The 21,921-nt window shown below is 43.9% G+C and overlaps 1 protein-coding gene across 2 annotated transcripts in view; it reads left to right on the top strand.

Annotated features, from left to right (window-relative positions):
• LOC146798005 (mitogen-activated protein kinase kinase kinase kinase 5-like) overlaps positions 1–21,921 on the top strand; it is a 581,883-nt gene that overhangs the window by 477,611 nt on the left and 82,351 nt on the right. For both annotated transcript variants that reach the window (XM_085625240.1, XM_085625239.1), the window contains 3 exons: positions 933–1,110; positions 10,667–10,735; positions 21,000–21,083. In XM_085625240.1, coding sequence (XP_085481366.1) covers positions 933–1,110; positions 10,667–10,735; positions 21,000–21,083 — 331 coding nt within the window. The remainder of the gene's footprint in view (positions 1–932; positions 1,111–10,666; positions 10,736–20,999; positions 21,084–21,921) is intronic.

Raw genomic sequence — 21,921 nt, 5'->3', positions numbered from 1 at the left:
CCTTTCAGACACAAAAAGGCTGTCGGAAAGTGACTTTGGGGGCCCCTAGTAGGGCCCCCTTCATCCTGCAGCCTCCGGTTGGGGGCCGAGGGGGTACCTAAGGGACCTCCCTATATAACCCTGCACTGTGTGGCTGGCACAATGGGGTGCCCATGACAGGGTGCAGGGTTTTACACACACACACCATTTTCCCATAGGAGCCTGTGTTGTGGCCGGTTGTCGGGCGGAACACGAGCTCCAATAGGGAACAATGGGAATCCGACCAAACACTGTTTGGTCGCATCGTAATCGGGTAGGTGGAACTGCCGACCGCGAGTCGGTTGGGCCCGATTCCGAGTCGGTGTCGAGCAGAGGCTTTACGCCCGACATCGTAATGAGCCCCTAAGTGTAAGGAGACCGTTCTTGGCCAGTGCTCCTTAGCCTTGACCGGAAGTGATGTATCGCTGCTTGAATGACATAGGAGGCAGGAAAGAAGAGCAACGGGGGAGGGAGCCAATAGTAAGCAGCAGGAAGGGAAAAAAAGTGGTTTTATTGAATACAACAGGTCCTGCAGACAGCTCATGCGCACTGGTGCTTGACCTAAAAAGGACTTAAGAGCGTTTATATAAAATAAAAGTAATAAAGATGCCAAAATGCATCCGTGCTTCACCCCTCTTGTAACCTTAATAGAGTTTGTACAGTCACCATAAAGAGAGCTCAAATACCAACCTTATCACATCCAAAGAAGCAATTCTGGATTTAAATCTCAGGAATGGCAGTAGACCACTCCTATCCTTAGTATACTTTTCTCACCAGACTCTGACAATGTCATGAACTAAAGTACAGCAGTGAGCAGGGTAGAGAGCAAAATCCAGTTTTTAGTTTTGTAGGAAGAATTGTTGTTGCTTTTATTTTATGTTGTCAATGTTGATGTGGTTTGCTTTTCTCTTTAGTGCTTTGACTTTCCTCTGCCCAGAAACTTGCAAATGTTTGAAATGCTCATCATGCCCGGTGAAGAATATCCTGTCATTTGCATTGGGGTCAGCAAAGGACTCTCTGCCGACCAAATGGTCCAATTCGAAACAATCAACCTCAATTCCTTAACATCATGGTTCACTGACAGGCCAGACGGTAAGAGCACACTAGATTGTGATCATGAACCTTTGAGTGTGGTAGTTCATGCTGTGCCTGAGACATAAATGGGAGTCAGTGCACAAATGTTATTGCATGCTTGTACAAAGTACAATATATTATCTACTGGCGGTCGTTAGGACCGAGTTTCCATAGGAAATCTGAAAATTCTATTTTGAATAACTTTGGCGCCGGTTGACGAATCCTCGCAAAATTTTCAAAACTAATGGGGCGCTCCGCTCAGCTCCTACCCTGAAAGTCTCGGGGTGATTCGTCAAGCAGGGGCTGAGAAAAAAAGGGGGTCCCAAAACGCGTTTTCCCCATGCATTTTCCCATAGGACCTTTAGTCGAAGGTACAGCCCGAACGGCTGAACAGAATTACTTGAAATTTGGCAAAGAGGTAGTCCTCAGGTCAGGCATGTGCCTTTTGCATATATGGTGTCAATCTGTTCAGTAGTTCCTGAGAAAATTGCATTTAAAAGCACATAAATATCTATAAGCGCGCACCGTGCGCGCACCATAACGTGCGCGAGCGTAATTCTGATTGGTGGTTACATGTCAGTCAACATTCGAATCGGTCGAAATCAGGAAGTGTCGGCCGCCATTTTGTGTGTTTTGTGTGTGACAATGAAAAAGAAAGGTGGAGAACGTGAAAAGGGGGCAGGGTAGAGAGTTCCTGACCCCCTAGCCTTTGTCAGGGGGTCCCTGAAGGACCCCGAAGGGTGAAAAAAACATTTTATTTTTTTTCCAAAAAATCGCGGGGTGCGGTGAAAAACCTTAAAAAAAGAAATAATAACATTTTAAACGAGCCATTCCATATTACAGGATGCAGTCAATCTATAACTATATACATAGGTAGCTTATTGTAAAATAAATATATAAAAAATATAATAATACATACATAACTTAGCATTTAAAAAACCTTACAAATTCACTTAAAAAACCATAGGTTTCACACACGTTATAGTTAGGAATTAGCATTTAAAAAACCTTGCAAATTCACTTAAAAAACCATAGGTTTCACACATGTTATAGTTAGCTGGACATTTCACTCGTAAAAAACCAATTGAAATTCCCCCGTTATAGTTAGTTCAGATAACTATAACTCGCGCGACCGCCACTCTATCACAAGGATGATGTCATCAGTGATGTCATGAGTGATGTCACTGACCATGTCATGAGTGATGTAATATGTGACGTCATCAGCAGTGGATTGCGGGCGCGCGAGTTATAGTTATCTGAACTAACTATAACGGGGGAATTTCAATGGTTTTTTACGAGTGAAATGTCCACCTAACTATAACATGTGTGAAACCTATGGTTTTTTAAGTGAATATATATATATATATATATCTTTATATATATATTACCTACTGGCGATCGCCAGTAGGTAGTTATAGTTAGGATGTGTTTTCCATAGGAAGAGAGTTTTTTCATTTGCCAATAACTGTGGCGTCTTTTGATGAATCTTCGCAAACGTTTCAAAACTAATTTGCCGATCACTTCAGCTGCTGTCTTTAAAATTTCGTGTTGATCCTTCAAGCGGGGGGGCGAGAAAAGGGGAATCCCAAAACTCTTTTTCTCCTTGTTAATTTCCATAGGAAACTTTTGACATGGCTACAGCCTTAACTGCTTAACGGAATTACACCAAATTCGGCAGAAAGGTAGCTATTGGTCCAGAAAGCACTCTTTTTGTTAAATGGTGTAAATCTGTTCAATAGCTGCTGAGAAATTTAAAGATTTTTAAGATATACAACTGAAGCAGCAGAGGATCTGTGACCCCTCTGATCTTGTGCTTGAGATCTGATTGGCTGCCAACACTTCAATCAGGAAGCATTGGCAGCCATCTTGTGACTGAGTTGAATCGAGTCAAAAGAAAATCTTTTTTTTTTTTTTTTAAAGTAAAGGGGGCAGGGTAGAAACACCCTGATTCCCTACGCCTTTTGGGGGGTTCCCACAAGGAGCCCCAGGGCACAAAAAGCATTTGTTTTAAAAAAAGTCTTCAGAAGTCGCACTAGATCTGTGACTCCCACCAAAATGTAAAAAAAACAAAGACCAGACCCCCACGCTTTGTTTGAAATCAGCCCCTGGGTGGGACAGATCCCATGGGCATGTGTATATATAGCAGGGAGGCGCACAGGGCCCCCCTCCTTGAGCTTTTCAAAGCATCAGGGACACCCACCTCCCTGGGGTAGTCACATCATTATTAGCGGGGGCATCTCGCAGCTCCCGCACTGCGCTGGGGACTGCCACCTACACAGGGCTAAATATGACAGTAATGTGGGGGCCACGAGGTCCCCCCGCAACCCCAGGGACCACCACCTCTCCGGGGCAATTGAAATAAATGAATGGGGGGAGGGCCTTATGGCATCCCCACGTAGGACCAGGGACCGCCCCCTCCCCTGGGCTAAATTAAATAAAAATGCTATGGCCCTTCCCACGTAGTCCCGGGGACCACCACCTCCCCTGGGCTAAATGAAAGTAAAATGCTTGGGGGGCTCCAACACCCTCATGCAGCCCTGTGGACCGCCACATGCCCGGGCAAGTTTTTTAACTTAAAAATGGAGGCTGAGTGGCCCCTGTAGCCCCGGGGACCACTAACTCCCCAGGGCTTAATTTGCACAAGAGAGGGGCTGTGTGTCCCCCCTCGTGGAGCCCCACATGGACTTGGGAACCTCCAGTCCCCAGGGCCTGCTCCAGTAATATCTCTGGGTGCCCACTCTGGGACCAGTTTGCTATGGCTTGGTGGGAGCCTCTGGAGATGGGAGCCAGCAGGGACCGCGGGGACCTTCAGGCTTCCCCCGCAGTCCCCAATGAAGTGGCCAGGGGATGGGTCCCCAGGGCCAATATCTGCCTGGGGAGGGGGGACATACACCCCCTCCCCATTTAAAAAAATATATACAAAGACCTGGCCCAGGGGGATGGGGTCTCCGGGCTGAAATTGGCCTAAGGAGGGGGGCCACATGGCCCCCAGTTCCTTTACTTTACAAGGACAAAATCAATAAAAAAAGGCTGGGCCCCGGGGAATGGGGTCGCCTATGCCCAAAATGGCACATGGAATGGGGTCACGCGGCCCCTCTTCCTTTATTTTTAAAACATTAAATAATAGAAAAAAGAAAGTCCAGGCCCCGGGGAATGGGGTCCCCAAGCCCAAAATTGACCCAGGTAAGGGGGGCCACGCAGCCCCCCTTCCTTTAATTTACAAGGAAAAGAAAAAGGCTGGACCCGGGGGATGGGGTCCCTGGGATAAAAAATGGCCCAGAGAAGGGGGGCCATGCGGCCCCTCTTCCTTTATTTAAAAAAAATTAAATAGAAAAGAGAAAGACCAGGCCCCCTCCCTTTTTTATAAAAAAAGAATTAAAAAAAGACTCAGGCCCTGGGGGATTGGGTCCCCGGGCCCAAAACAGTCCAGAGAAGGGGGCCTTCCAAAAAAATAAAAGATTTTCTTTTTTTCAAAAAGCAGGAAACTCACCAAAGGCCTCGCCCCCTTTCTTCACCATTCTGCAAAAGCGCCTTCTGGTGCACTGCTGGTTGGGGGATAAAGCCCCCTTGACTGCTGAGTGTCTTAAGGGGCCAACAAGACCTCCTGTTACTTCCAGTAAGCCCCACACAGTGGGATTGCTGAGAGGTGGTCGGAGGCCATGCCTGTTTCTACACCACTCTTGGTCCACTGCTAATGGGGGCAAGCGGTTGCCTTGCCTCCTGAGGGCCTCAGGACCAAAGTGGGTTACATCCCCCAGGCAGCAGTGCACCAAGAAGTGCTTTTGCAGAGTTGTGGAGAAAGGGGGCGTGACCTCTGATGGCCTCTCAGCAATCCAGCTTTGCAGGTCTTGCTGGAGGTAACAGGAGGGGTGGTTGGCCCCCAAGGACCCTCAACAGCCAAGGGGAGTTTATCCCCCTTTAGTAGTGCACCAGGAGGCGTGTTTGCAGAGTGGTAGAGAATGGAGGCATGGCCTCCCACCCGGTCTCAGCAATTCTGATGTGTGGGACTTACTGGAGGTAACAGGTTGGGTAGTTAGCCTCCGAGGACATCCTTGAGTGCCAAATACCCCTCCTGTTATCTCCAATAAGACCCACACAGCAGGATTGCTAAGAGGTCTTAGGAGGCCATGCCCCTTTTCTCCACCACTTTGCAAACACAGCTTAAGGTTCACTACTGGTTGGGAGATGAAGTCCACCTTACTCCTGAGGAACCTTGGGGGCCAATAAGCCCTCCTGGTACCGCCTGTTAGTCCTATGCAGTGGGATTCCTTAGAGCTGGTTGGAGGCTCAGCCCCCTTTCTCCACCACTCTGCAAACATGACTACTAGTTAAAAAAACATAGAAATTCATTGAAAAAAAGAAAGGTTACAGGGATTTTATAGTTAGGAATTTGCATTTAAAAAACCTTAGGAATTCACTGAAAAAAACCAAAGGTTACAGGGACGTTATAGTTAAGAAATGGAATTTTAAAAAAGCCTAAGAAATTTCCTGAAAAAAACAAAGGCTACAGAGACGTTATAGTTAGGCTCAGTTGTCACTCGTACAAAACCAGAGAAATTCAGCCGTTACAGTTAGTGAGGTAACTATAACTCACGCCCCCACAATGCACTGCTTATGACCTCACATATTACATCACTCCTGATATGGTCAGTGACATTACTGATAACATCACTGATAACATCTCAAATGGCATCACTGATGACATCATCAACAGAATCTCTGACGGACCAACTCACACCCCCTTATAACCTGTCATACATCAACTCCAACTTCCACACTACCATTCTCAAACCCATTCAAAAACACATACCTGTATTTACACAGCCACTCACTGATTCATACATCAACACACACATCTACGCACTCATCCATACAGGCACTCACACACCCACTCATTCACTAATACAACCACTGTCATATCCACTCACACACCCATACAGCCACTCACACACTGAGCCAGTCGCTCATAGAGCTACTCACACACCTACTCGCCTACCCATACAGTCAATCATACAGCTACCTACTCACCCATACAGTTACACACACACTCACTCACTTACTCATACAGATACTAACGTGTAATTACTCACCTATATAGTCACTGACACAGCACACACTCACCCATACAACCATTCTCACATTCACTCACTCACCCAGTCAATCATATACCCCATCACTCACCTACACTACCTTTCACATAACCAGTTACTCACCCATATACCAATGAGAGATGCACTCACTCACTGACACAGCCATACACACACTCACTCACTCATACAGTCCCACACACAGGCACTTACTAACCTAAACAGCCACTGAGTCACCTACTCACTCATCACCAACCCACACAGATACTCAGACACCCATAGAGGTACTCAGACAAACAATCTCTCACCCATATAGGAACTCACATACCCACTGACACACCCATACATCCACTTAGACACCAACTGATAGATACAGATATTCACACAACCAGTCACTCACTCATACATTCACTGAGACACCTGATCACTCACTTATACAGTCAGTCACACACCTACTTAATCATCCATATAAGCACTCATACACCCACTGATTCACCAAGAGCCCTTGGTATATATTTTTAACACTTGTAACTTTTTTTAAACAGTCAGTCACCGGATTATGTCATCAGTGATGGCATTTCAAGATGTCATCAGTGATGTCATCAGTGATGTCACTGACCATGTCATCAGTGATGTTACTGACCATGTCATCAGTGATGTAATATGTGAGGTCATAAGGAGTGGATTGCGGGGCCGTGAGTTATAGTTACCTCATAACTATATATATATGTTATCTTCTGTAAAACTCTTTCTGGTGGAAGCTTTATTTACCTGTATGTTCCTTACGTCCTGAATCCTCCATTGGATGACAGGGTTTTGTTCTCCATTTTTGGCACGCTGTCAAGCACAGAACATGACTGATAAGATTGACATGATTACTGTCAGTGAGCAAATCTAATTTGGAACCCGATTATACCTAAACATCCACTCCACAGCGCAGGGAGGTGGGCAGCATTGAAGAACCTGTAAGTAGATAGAGAGTCCGCCAGTGCTAAACGTTACCTAAGTATTCAACATATTCTTCTGAAGGATAGTTCTAGTCTCAGATTCTCATCTTGTGAATCGATATGAAACCAATGTCCCCTACAAAGAGGTACATTTGGACTTATTTGGAACTTGATTATATCTAAAAATCCACTCTACAGAACAGGGAGCTGGGTAGCATTGGGGAACCTGCAAGTAGATAGAATGACCACCAGTGTGAGCATTTCCTAAGTATTCAAAGTATTCCTCGGATGGATCCTTCTATACACAAATTCTAATCTTGTGAATCAATATGAAAACAATGCCCCCTACAAAGTGGTCCATCTGAGATGTAGACTTTAAGTCAGGGAGTCCTACAACACTGACCAGGTAAAATTACCTGCCCTGTGGACTTGAGAATCAGTACAGTAGTACCTGTTGAAAGTATGGATGGTAGCAACATAGCAGATGTCCAAAATAGAAATACCCCATGCTAGAGCAGATGTTTCAGCCTTCACACTAGTGGGATGAGTCTTAAGTCTTCAGAAGGTTCAGTTTCTGGCCAAGGCATAACACAGTTTGATCAAAAAAACAATTGATCGGGGTATGGTTCAAAGGGGACTGCTTTACCCTTTTTGCGCTGGTGAAACCACCCAACAGCTGATGATCACAATGTGATACTCCTTAATTCCATCAATATGAAAGGTAAGGGCATGCTGTTGCTCCAATCAGTGTACTCCGCCTACTCCTCCTAGGATGGATGTAATGGAGAGTAGAACATAGGGACCATAATGGACTGCCCCGTATGGAAGGGTGACAACATTTTCAGAAGAAATGCTAAACAATTTTGTAGAACCAGTATGCCAGGAAAGAATGTTGTATATGGAGGTTGATCCAACAAAGCCTTAAGCTTACTAACGTGATGCCCTTGAAACTAATTTAACCCAGCAGACCACAAGTTACTGTACAGCCAGACTGCCAGCTAGACTTTGGAAATCAGACCTCGTTCAAACTTACGAGTAATATAAAACTGAACCAAAATCCCTAATCCCTCAATCCCTCTACTTTCCCATCCTCCAAAGTTTTTATGTATTTTCATTCTAATCCTTCTCTTAATAATGAGAGGCACATTTCCATTGACAACAATTTCATGTTTGATGATCAATACCACGTATTAAAGTAACTTTACCAACACTCGCTTTCTCTAATTCTCCGCTAGATTATGTTATACGTGACCATGGGCATGACTCAGACCATCTCAGATTATTATTATTGTCACGTTTCTCAAAAGGATTTATTAAACTAAGCTCTATCAATATTTCATGTACTTCAGAAGACTGTTAATATTGTAGCTCAACTATACTTGCAGTGTGTTTGTCATGTAGCACAGTGTGACCCTCACCTCTCATATTTACTCGGTGTGCAGCGTCCCTTGGTTTTTCTCATGAAGGCCCACACTGATAACTGATTTCAGAAATATACACATTTTTGATTCAGTTGGCCATATTTTGATTTTCATCAGACAAAATACAGGGTCAACTGATATTCCTAGGAACCTGGGTACATAAGTTACAATAGAGACAGTGGTTCCCTCTGAGGAAGTGTTAACCCTGTTACGAGTGGTATCTTTACAACTCTGGAGTCTCAGCACATAAAAAGATAGGAAAGTCCTATCTTTTTATGTGTGGATACTCTGCAGTTGTACAGATACTAATCATAAAATACCTTTGTGAATACAACAAAATCGTAAACTCATACAAAAATGTAAGTTTACCTTTGTGAATCAGACCCATCAACTCAAGATTAGAGTACAAACTCAAATTAGCACAGTAACGTTTCGACCCCTAGACATATACTTTTCAGAAGGGTCTTCATCAGTAAAATACAGGCAGCTGCCTAGAAGAATAAAATGACAATAGTTACCGTCCAAGTGAAGAATACGCTTGCTAGTACTGCATCAAATCCACTCTTACCTATCACCATGGGTCACATGCACAAGGAAATATCTCTTGGCACAAGTATTTCACTAGACTGTCAAATCTGCAAGCAACAAATTTACAAAACAATTCAGTGGTCCCTCTCAAACAAAATATTCACAAAACCAAGGGACGTGTGTGACAATCACCATGTGTAATACATATTACTACCTTAGTAGTGTGCAAAATAGTCCTAGATAGTGACCAAATTATATGAGTGTATTAATTATGCTGACTCCTGCTCATCTTGGAAAGTCAAAGAGCAACAGCAGGTAAAGATGTACTCTGCAGCTTTACCTATTTTCCCATGTTCGACCTTCCAAGATGAACATGATTCGGCATAATTAATATCTACCTTAATCCTGAGTTTATGTTTCTACAGTTATACATATATATGTATAATTGTGCACTTCTGCTCACTTCATGCACAAATCACCATCACTGTGCCGTTTTTGGAGCAACTACTTGGTATATTGTTTAGCTTGTGTTTATATGTAGAGTAAGTAAATAGCAGTTTTTAGATTTTCACTATTCTGGGCATAATTTTACCTAGGAAGCCAAGACTCAGAGCTTCCTCCTAGGGACCCACTATCTCTATTGTAACTATTGTGATTTTCAGCCTTGATAAAATTCCAGGCTTGCAGACCAAAAGAGGTGAAACACCTGAAAAAGAGAAAAAAGGATTAAACTGGGTGCAAACAAGAAATGTCAAGTAAAATGACTATCAAAATTGGGGAAAAAACATACAACTGGCAACAAGAGGCAATGTTCTGAGGAATCTCATGGAAAATTAAATAGTTGAACCTAACATTTCAAATGAAATTGTAAACAATTATTTTGATCCAACCGTGATACATTATATCATTAGCTTCTTGTCAAGTGTCAACGCTGTGTTAATAAATATGAATATATATACTAAGGGGATTTAAGGGTTGGCCCAGATAGAACAAACTGACACACTGACCGATTGAAGGAACACAGTATACCTACAACTTTTAGCTTTCTAGCCCATATTTAAAGATCCCTACAGGTTGATGGGGATCTCCATGCCTACGGTGCATTAGCTGGCAAGGAGGATGCACTGTAGTCACAGTTAAATGGTCCACTCTCTGCAGCCTTATGGTTCCCCCCACCTCTGAATGAGGCCATGGAACTACAAGTTTGGTGGGGCAGGGGGTTCTGACAATTCAAGGCGGAGTTCCCGCCCCAGGAAACCCTAAATGAGGCCCGTGATCCCAAAATGTTTAACTCATTAGAAAGTTCCTGTGCCCTCAGTGAAAACAATTGAAGGTTCATCAAAGCATACGTGTATCCGCAAGACACCGACCATGGAAACTTCTTAGTGTGTTAGATTTCTACAAGTTGTTTTATGTATGTATTTCTTGTACATCTGTAGTACAGCAGTTATGTGCCTGTCAGGCCTTTCCCATTCATGAGAAATCTGCGAATGAGCACATGATGCAAGGGGCCAACCATGTGTGTATTGAATCATGCGTCCTCTTGTTGCCTATCACAAATGGACTCTAATTTCCTGTTTTCTCTTTCAAGCAAGTTCTTTGTCCGTTCCAGTGCAAGTGACCCAGTTGGAGAATGACACAGTACTGGTTCTGATGGATCGTAAGTAAAAAGAATATTATTCAGAATTATTTTGTCCTCCTTCCCATTTCACATACTTTGCATTGTTGCACTATGTTGGCACACTTGCGACAATGTGACTACAAGAGTTATACAGAGTACCAGTCTATCTAGGGTTCAACACATGTCTCATTTTAAAAGCTATGTCCATCTTCATCACTAGGGGCAGCATCCATACTTGGCTTTAACCCCAACAAAGAAAATCAAGGATGCATTCTAAAATAACACTTGTTCACCTAAACAATAATTTGAGTTATATAAAACAAAAATATAGTTACATAAATACTGCTATCCTGGTCAGTGTCAGCAACTTTATTCTGATTGGATTAGAGTAGGACTGATATGATTTAAAAGCATAAAAATATTGTTGTGTTTGTAGAAACTTTAATGTTAATATTTGTACTCTGGATTTCTGTATTTTTCTATTCACAACTGAGGTTCTGGAAAAAAGTTTAACTTCCATTTTCAGAACACTGCATAGTTGATGAACCAAGTAAGTATGCATTTACATTTTAGCTTGATCTTTTTCTTTTTAACTAGATTGTTTTGGGAATTTTAACCTACTTATTTCTTAACTTTTTGGTGTTGCTGAACATGTCTTGCATGCACTTTTACCCGAGGAGGGCCTCTCTTCTTGGCCCCAATTCCCACAGATAAGCTAGAGATTTCTCAGAAATACCTACTTTTGGGTGCTAAATTGTTTGATCATCCTGGAGTTCAGCACAGCTTACTGAGACCTATTTGTGCAATATACTAACAATCCAGTTTCGAATACCCTTTTGATGAAAGAAACATCCTGCCACCCCATTCAAAAACTGACTTTGTAATGGCTTTCCCAAACTCCCAGTTAAGATTCCATTAAAGAAACAGCCCGTGTAGACAAATGTAGCCTCCTGCCCCCAATAGAAAGGCAAATGCAGACTTCATAACTGATCCTTGCACAGCCCCTCTTCCTGTCCCCTAAACCAAGAGTGCAGCTAGGCAAACACCACCTGGATCCCATGGGCATTAAACATGTTTTGAGATGTTCAGCTACATCACACTGAAACTACCGGAACTCTCAATTAATGCCACTCCTGATAATGTTGCCTGCTCCGAGATGCTGAAGCAACCTTCACTCTATTCTGAGATTACATATTTGATCCAGAGTAAAGGAGCTCCCTCACTTTGCTGGTACCTCTTGTCCTTTTGGCAGCATTTGACCTATTACATCACAACATACATTACATGCCAGCTCAAAGCTATAGCAGATTGCTTCACTCTATCCGCTGCTGGTTCCTGGTTTTAGATTGGTGAAGTATAAATCTAAACCAAACCAGTCACTAGCAGAGTCTTAGAAGCATCTCACTATCCCTCACACTCTTCAGCATTTTCATGAATCATTCAAAGGATCTCTAAAGACAGCACAACAGAAGTTTCTATTAATACAGGGACAACAACCAAAGTTTTGTGTGAGTCACAGACTCCAACATCAAATGTTAATATGTATCTGGAGGCATGAAACACAGGAAGTCCTAAGTCTGACAAAACTGCCTAAGCATGATGAACTGAAGTTCTGGTCCTGATTCTACTCTCCAATCACCTCTTACAGAGTCGATGGTTAGAAACTGTGGAGTAATCTCGATTGCCCGCCTCAGCTCTCCATGCAGATAGTAGCAGACACTAATTGTACCCGGATAATTGACATTACAATGCATTGCCATTACCCCGCATGCCGTTGCAATGCAAAACGTTACCCCAACTTTTTGTCGGGGGCCCTGGAAATTGGAATAGTTTAATTTACTATTCCAACTCCAGTGTGTGCAACAGTAGGGAAGGAGTTGGAATTAAATCCAACACCTTCTACCCACTGCTACACACCTTTTGCATTGCAACGGCATGCAGGGTAATGGCATGAGTTGTACGGCTTGCAGTGTAACTGCTGTTTCCAATTGTACCCACTACCAACTCAAGCTCGATGATGATTCCTTTTATTCCTCTCCAAAACTGTCCGTTCGTCATATATGCACTCAACAAACATTGTCCTATGCCAGTACTATCCATGCAAGCCTAAGTGGAAGCCGAATCCGCAGAATACAGAGAATATCAAACAAAGTGACCCTGCTCATCCTCGGCCTGAAGAAAATACACCCAGTCACAACACATCTTAGAACATTCTACTACTTTCAGAGTGGCCCTCCCTGCTCTTGTTATCTGACTGTTAAATCTTACCAGCTCTATGCTGCTAGCTCAGCAATTCTTTGCCTTTATTATCTTGTGATCAGTTAGTAATGCTGCACTAAGACTCCTGCTACTTGCTTCCTGTTGCATCAGCACCGGGAAGAAATTTAGTTTGTAGTGTATCCTATATACAACAAAGTAAACATAACATGTACTCTCCGACAAGCTTTAAACTACATTCTCTCGAAGAAAGTTCCTTCATCGACAACCTTCAATTGGCAAAATCATTTTTTCCTTTGCATCTCCTTTCACTGAAAACCTTATATCTTCTTCTATTTGCAATTCAATGTAAATGACATTCTTCCTTTGATTCATTAAAATTGCATGTTATTTAATTCACATACAAATTCATCATACTGGCAGGATTTGGGGAAGTATATTAATTTACTCTTTAATATTCTGTCTTTCAATTTGTTAATTTGAGCTTTCTTTTAACACATTTCCCATTGTCTCAATGGGTTTCAGATCAAGTGGGTATCTTCGCCGGGGGGAAGGGAGGGGGGTGATTTCTAAATATATCATTTGAAAATCCTAAGCAGCAAGCATAATCAATAATACATCTTTAAGGAAAAACAAAGCAGTGGAACATAATAACATAAATTGTGGAAATTATCAAAATGCATACCTATAAAAATTGAAATCCTTGGCAAGGTGATAAAAGATTCTAAGGGACATGTGTACACATATCGGCGGTTAAATGGGTGCCATCTTGGAAAACAGCCACTTTGTTTTCTTTTTTATGTAAGTCTTTTTTATTGATATTTCCATATTGAACAATCTACCAACTGAGCCAGAATGTAATATAAGGCACTTCCACATTCTCAAGAACATGGTAAACAATTAAACAATTCTATTACAGTATACATGCTGGTCTTGTTCCAAACATAGTTCATATGTGATTCAAGTACATAGACCAAAATAACGTGTCCATGGGTCCCATATCTTGAGTTTGAGGGGTCAACCTCTCGCTAGGTATACCTACTTCTCCATACTAGGGCTTGTATCCATCCCTTGAAACCATTCTCCTGCTGATCGTGCCATTAGAGATGTCCAGTGGTGTCCTAGTACTTTTTAGGAAGCCCTCCTCCTCCATTATTCCCCACTATAAGAGTTTGGAAGATAAGGTGATAGGGATTTGAAGCACTCTAGTGTTGGATTCCCAAAAAGCATCGGGGGAAAGATTCCAAGAAAGGGGGTTCAGACCCACAGAAGGAAGGCGGTGGTAAGTCCTCCAAGGAAACACCTTCAGAGGCTCAGGCCCATAAAAAGATGGCTAGTACATTGCACCCCACCTCTAGTGGTAAACAGAGTAGTGGGGACCTTAAGCTAAAACAAAATTCATGGACTGTAGGCTGTGCTTTGATTGTCAGCAGGTTGGCTCTATAGAGGGGACTCAGCTTATCCCAAGAAAAAGGTAGGCACTGGGGTTGTGAGTGTAGCCTTTGAGAATTATTCCTCAGATGAGAAAATCCTTGTAGCTTTTAACTAGGAAATTGGGCCAGAAGGTGAATTGGTGATTCCAGAGGGAAGTAGGCACTTTCATCCCATAGAGGTAAATGGAATTCCAATCACTGCCATGAGGAATACCTGTGCCAGTCACACCATTGTGCATGACAGGCTGATATCCTTAACCCAGTATTTACCTGGAGAGACTAACTACCAAAGTAAGGGCTGTCCCAGGCGAGGTGACTGTTAGGCCTATGGCTTTAGTGCCCCTAAAGATAGCTGGTTCTCTTAGTTGGAAGAGGGTGGTAGTCAGTTCAAACCTCCTTCTTGATTGTCTACTTGAAAATGATTTCCCAGAGGTTGGTCTGTGCCAAAATGAGGTACTGGTCCAGTGCCAGTCCTCTCCCAATGATTCTGGAGGTGCTCACTTACCGTTAGTACTAGTAGGCCCCAAAGAAAGAGAAAAAGGAAAATGTGTAGGAAAAGAGGGCAAATTTTGGCCAAGGTTACAGTGAGCCAAGGAGACCCTGCTCCTGTTGGAGAGGACTCCACTGTTGGCACTGGTGAAGCCCTACCTGCCCACAAGAAGTCCTGACTAGGCAGGCAACTGTTCAGCAGAAGGATGTGGCCCCACAGCTTACAGATGAGAGAGTGGAAGGGGGGTGTCTACTACAAGAGGTAGTAGCTGCCCAGTCCAAAATAGCAGCAAGACCCCCTGAACCCAAATAAACCTATTTGTTAGCCCATTCACCTGTCAGTGGAGAGCTAAAGGTATGGTTCTGAGTGCTGGCAGTTGTCAGCAGCCTATGCTGGGTTTTAGCCTTTATGGCTGCACTGTCCTTGGCATATGGACTAACCCCATGTCAGAAAGCAAGTTAGGCCCTCTGACCTTGCTATTTATGGTGGTGTTACTTCAGTTGTGGATAACATCTTTGGGTAAGCTGGGGGTTGCCCTGGCTAAGATGGAGTTAGCAGAGGTAGCTGCCTCTATCCCAAAGGAAAGGAGGAAAAGTCAGATAGTGCAGTTTAAAATGGGGCCTGTCAATGTTGGAATAGCTCAGCTGCCCAGATGCAGTGACCTGGTCAGAAGGATGTGTGGCAGAGTAGGCCCTGCATCAATGCAGCCTGTTCCCTTACTCTCTTCCTCATCAGGCGATTTCGACTCTCCCAGGTTGTGGCTGAGTCTCCTGGCCTGCTGGCTGGAGAAGGGAGGTGTGTAAGAAACTGGGCTTTTGTTGTAGTTTTCCCCCTACTTTGTGCTCCCTTTTCAGCAGATAGCTGCTGATGTTTTTACTCTGACAGTGCACTGAAGCCTGCAATTAGACCTTAGTGCCAGTGCTCCTTCCCCAAAACAAGATGTTGTCTAATTGTGCTACAATCGGCTAAAGACTTTAGCACCCCTGTAAGTCCCTAGCAAATGGTATCCCAGGTACAAAGGGCATGAGTGCTATAGAGGGTCCCAAAGGGCCACAGTATATCTTATGCCACCCTAAGAGGCCCACACACAAATTTCACACAGATTGCCATTGCAGGCTGGGGTGACATAGTGCAAACCATGAATGAAAACATGACATGACACACTCCTGTGTGCCATACCAAAGTCACTGCATCTAATATATGTGAGTCACCCCTACAGCAGCCCTTTGAGCCCTAAGGCAGGGTGCATTATATTTTATGTGAGGACATATCTGCATGAGCAGATATGCTCCTGTGATGTCTAGTTCAATTACTAGACATTATAAGTGAGCAGGGAAGCCGGCTTAAGGTATGTACTGGCACTGGTCGAAATGAGTTCCCTAGCTACATCATGGGTTCACTGAAACCAATGGTGTTTAGTATCAAACACCTGGTATTAATAAACCCACACTGATTTCAGTGATGGATGTATTAATACATGCACCCAGAGGGTACCTTAGAGGTACCCCCTGAAACCTAAGAGCCCTCTAGTGTGCTGGCTGGCTGGTCCAGTCTAGCCTGCCACCACAGACGAGTTTCTTACCACCAGGGGTGAGAGTCCACGCTCTCAGGAGTCATGACTAATGGCTGCTCTGCAGGAAGGTGTTTTATACTCCTCCAGCAAGGCTGGTAAATTAGCATTCCAAAGCAGGGAGCTTCAAAGAGCCCATCGCCTTTGGTATGTGATTCTGTCTTCCCTCAGCGTTGAAGGGATGCCCACCCCCTGACCAGGGATCATTTGGCACCAGGACAGGTGGAAAAAATGAGTAGGCAGAGAGGCTTGTCCACTCTCGGGCTAGTTCAACCCGTAAGGTGGGTTACCTGATGTGGATACAAAATGTAAAAGTCTGCCACCCTGTTGATAGCAGAATTAGGAACTCTGGGACAGGGTTATTCCCACTTCCCATAGGAAGTGATCATATAGGGGGAGGAGTGACCTCAGGGGTAAGTAACCCATGGCAAGTACTCTACACTCCCCGAAAACACCTAAATCTAGTATTTAGGTGAACCCATGGCAATAGGAAATCAAATTCCTGCCAACCTAAGAAGAAGAAGGACACCGAAGAGCCGTTAGAAGCAAGTACTATGGGGAGGCAACTGACTTGACGCCAACCCTGCCGGCCTGTCTGCTGTTCCCGCCAGATTACGCTAAAGTTGTCTTGTCTTACGCTACTGTGCCTCCATAAGCCTGGGAGGACTGTCTGCCTTCAACAATGACCCAGGAACTCCTGTGGCATAGCGGAGCTGCTTCCCTACATCCTTCAGGCACTCCAAAAGAACTGTAAGGACTCCAGACCGCCGAAAACCCGACTCCAGAAAGCACCTCTGCACACGTGCCCCCTAGCCCAAGTTGAAGTGGGCCAACACTGCCAACATGGTCCCCCGACACTCCAGATACAAAGTGCACCTTGGGTTTACTCACAGTAGACTCACCAATGCCGCCTGCAGCCTCGTTGTGCAGGTCTCCCTCTACCACGAATGTCTCTGGTGACCAAAACCCGATGCCCCAGAACACCTCTGAACCCAACCACCTTGGCCCTAGAAGAAGAGTACCAAAGGTGTCCCCGAGTATTGTAAGACATGAGCCTCCTTGTTGGTTCAGCCTCATTGGTCTCTCAGTCCCAGCTTGCAGCTTCTTTGCAACCATACCGTTCCCCATTGAAGTAAATGGGACACTCAACACCGTAACACACCTCTGCACTTGGACGCTCCAGAGCCTCCCGAGGTGATATGTTGGTGTGGCCCTGGACCTTGCCCCATAATCACCTTAAGTCCAGGAGATTGGTCCCGTAAGTTGCTGTGAAGTCCCCGAATACAGTACATTTTTTTCTCCCCCATAGGATAACATTGGGTAGCCAATGCTGAAAAGCACCTCAGCACCTGGTCGACCCAGTGCAGCCCGAGGTGGCCTGTTGGGGCTGCCTTGGACCTTGCCCCATTCTTACCTTAAGTCCTGGAGATTGGTCCTGTAAGTCGCTGTGAAGTGCCCAAATGCAGTACATGTTTTTCACCCATAGGATAACATAGGGCATCTGAGGGTGAAAAGCACCTCTGCACTCGGCCGTCGTAGTGCCGCCCGAGGTGACCTGTTGGTGCTGCCTTGGGCCTTGTGCCTTACTTACCTTAATTCCAGGAGATTGGTACCGTAATTTGTTGCGAAGTACCTGTATGCAGTGTATGTCTTTCCTCAACAAGATAACATTACTGCTTCAGAAATTGCTGTATCCATTAAAAAAAAATTACAAATTCATAACTCAAAAAGTACTTACCTGATTCCAATGATCTTCGTATTTAAATTCATATAAATTGTGTATTATTTTTCTACATTGGTGTTGGATTTCTTTGTTAAGTGTGGTCTCACTTACTGCCTTTGTGTGTGCAATAAATGCTTAGCACTACCCTCTGATATGTCTAACTGCTCACCCACACTACCACAAAAGAGAGCATTTGGGGTGTAATTTGTGCCTCTGTAATTCCTTTGAGATTTGCCTGGACTCTTTACATAGTGTACCTCTTGGTGGTCCACTATATAACTCCTAAACGAAGTGTACTAACATCCCCAGTCATTGGAAGAGTGTGAAATGTGTGTGTGTGTCTCCTTTAAGTTCACTCTGTACGTGTGTCTTCTTGTGCAAGAGAACACACCATACCATGTCCCCTGTATCTTCACCAGGTGCTCCCTTTGACCAGGAACCCAGTTCATAACTCAAAATAAAAACTCACATACTAATGGTTGATTGCAATACTCTGGTCTATATTAACATTTCCCTGATAAAGAGGGGATTCACAAGAGCCATCTCTCTGGTAACATGGAGAGAATTAATTCAACTATGCCTTAGAAAAGGAAACCACAGCCATCCTGATAGCTGAATCCCATAAACAGAGCGTGTGTTTTCAGTGAAACATTCATTCTCACACTTCCATACAGCCCCATTAGTTCTTAATCATCCTGAACTCAGGCACTACTCTCCATTAATGTCTTCTCATCTCACTCTAAACTCTGGCACCTTCATCCTCCCAATCAGATCCTCGAGGTCAAATCACCACACCCTCACAGCAATCTAGGAGGTAAAGTTAGGATCACATGAGCCGGTGTGAGAGTACCCCTCCTTCACCAAGGGCTTGGGCAGGCATTGGATGCCACGCTGGGAAGCTTTGCTTGGCATCCATGCAACGGGTCTGGGCTAAAGCTCACCCCCTGACATGAAAAACAGCGCAAACTGTGCCCCTTCTCACAGACTGGGTCAGAATACCATTTAGGCACCCCAAGCACCACATACTTTTGTGAAGTAGTCCAGGGCCTCTAGTTGTCAACAATGCTTTTTCATCTTCAATGCGCCTCATATGCTTCAGAAATAGGAGGAAGCCGGAGAACCTGCCCACTGGTATCTTGAACCAGCCTAGAGCTGGTCTGTCCAATTTTCAGGTTCCTAACGGTCCTGCCCCCCAACGCAGAAGGTCCTTCGCAGCTATAGTTCATAGATGACATTTAGGGGCAGATTTACAAGCCCCTTGCGACACTTTTGCGCCGCTGTTGCGTCACCTTTATGATGCAGCGGTAGCGCAAAAAATGCAGCCAATTTACAACGTGACGCATCTAGGGAGATGCGTCAAATTGTAAAGCGCGTATACCCGCGTCAGGTATAATATATGCAAGGTGGGCGTTCACACGCAGCAAAGGCTTGTAAAAGTGACGCAGTGAAATCTACAAGATTTCACTGCGTCACTTCTAGGACGCCAATGCGCCAAAACCTTATGCCTGCTTGAAGCAGGCGTAAGGAGTGATGCAGTGTAGTGGGAATAGACCTAAAAATGCATTGCTGGAGTTGCGTCGTGCTTGCGACACGGCTCCAGCAATGTCTGACTTTTGCCCCAACAGATGCAACAGAATTTCTGACGCATCTGTCAATCCTTGCGCCATTGTGCGCTGTATTGTAAATACGGCGCATACATTGTGGCGCAAGGGTTTCTCAGGGTGGCGCAGGGAAAGTGACGCATCTCTACAGATGCCTCACTTTCTTGTAAATCTGCCCCTGAGTTCCCAGATGACATTGGGACGTGGGGAAGAAGGGGACAATGGTTCAAGTGAAAACCCAACATATCTCAAAGAAATAGTCAACTAAGAGACAAGAACATTATCACTTCAGACACCCAATCAGCCAATCCCTTGATGGAGCTCCACACTGCCACAGCTGCACGCCAACAAGAGATTTAGGGCCATATGTAGGTGGCATACACTTTACCGATTCTTAAATACCGAATCTTACCGATTCGGTATTTAAGAATCGGTAAAGTGTGTGTAGGTAAAAATTCGGTAAATGTTACCGAATCGGAGTAAGTCGGTAATTACCGAATCGGTAATGAGGCATACCTTCCCATTGATTGAATCAATGGGAAGGTATGCCTCATTACCGAATCGGTAAATACCGATTCGGTAATGGGGGGAGCACATTCAAGGGTGGCAGGGTGTCACATTGACACCCTGTTGCACCCCTGATTCTTCCATGTGTGCACATGTGGCGCACATACATGCCCTAGGGGCATGTATGTCTGCCACATTGCACACTTCACAGTGCACAAAAATGCATTTTCACACCTATTCGTCATTTACCACCAACTATTAGTTGGTGGTAAATAACGAATCCCCACACCCACCACACAGTGCCCCTACATCTCATTACTGTATTCGGTATTTACCGAATCGGTAAAATTACCGATTCGGTAATTTTACCGATTCGGTAAATTACCGAATACAGAAATGAGCCCCCTACATGTCAACAGCCTAAATACCGGTCGGTAACGGTATAATTACCGAAAATCGGCCGTTACCGACCGGTATTGGGCTACGTACATGAGGCCCCTGGTCTCCATTGACACTCCCACTCATCCTTACACATAAATAAAGAGTGGTCGGGCCTGCTATCATGTTGGCAATATTCACGTAAACTGCTGATATGTGGAAAACTATGAAGTAGAAGAGCAACACTTACTCTAAAAGGTAAAATAACATTTCTTCCCATCCACTCCAATCCATCTGCAGAGATTTAGCCTAGAGGAGAGGGTCAGTTACAAATAAGGCTCTCCTGGATTCAAATTAACAGAACCCCTTTTATTTGTTTCACAGAAACAATCATGCTTGTGAACCTCCAGGGACATCAGTTGAGGGGGTTTCCCAAACTTCTGTACAGTATTGCCGTGGAATCTGTAGGTGAGTGACATTCCAAAATTATATTTTTACTTCTGTTTTCATGTTTCTCTGCTCTTTTTCGTACTTCCTCCAATTCGCATTGCTTTCTCCTTCTTCTATGGCCACACCGATTCTAACTTATTATTTCTCTCTCTCTAATTCTAATTTACCTCCATCTCTTACCTTCCAATAAGACTGCTCCCTCCCAGCCTTCTCACTTTCTCTCTCTTCTTCATTTTTCCACTTCCTCTCCTATGACCTATTCATTTTCTGCCCCAACTCAGGTGTCTCCTTTTACCATCATCCTTACCACCTCATTCTCATCCCTTCTTCATTTTCTCCATGCCCTCTGTTCAGTCCATTTTTACAAATGGCACAAGCAGCCCCAGAAGCATTGAAAAATAACCACTTGGCTGCTATGTATACGAGAGAGCTTGAGTCAGTCATCTAAGTCCTTTTATTACAAAAGTGACCTGACCCATGGGTGAGACCAAAATAGCATAACTGCAGGGGCAAGAATGATTATGACCCCACCTGTTGGGATCAATGACAGAATATCGAGGAGCAAAATATCGACCTGCCAAAATATCGATGGCAAAATATAGAATGACAGAATATCGACTTCCTATCTACAATCAGGTAAGTACAAAAATATTGAATCCAAAATATCGTAAATAATATAGTTTGTTAAAATATCGAATTTTTAAAATGTCTAAAAAGTTATGTAAAATAATGAAATAATAAATATAATTAAGTAAACCACTTCCAAATACTTAAATAACCTTAAAATTAATAAATAATTAAGGTAAATTGAAAAAACATGCATTTTTATTTTTTAAAACATATATATGTTAACTTA

The sequence above is a fragment of the Triturus cristatus genome, chromosome 9 (assembly GCF_964204655.1).
Source record: "Triturus cristatus chromosome 9, aTriCri1.1, whole genome shotgun sequence".
NCBI classification, from domain to species: Eukaryota; Metazoa; Chordata; class Amphibia; order Caudata; family Salamandridae; genus Triturus; species Triturus cristatus.
The sequence above is the reverse complement of the archived record's forward strand: the minus strand, read 5'-3'. Positions and strand labels throughout refer to the sequence as shown.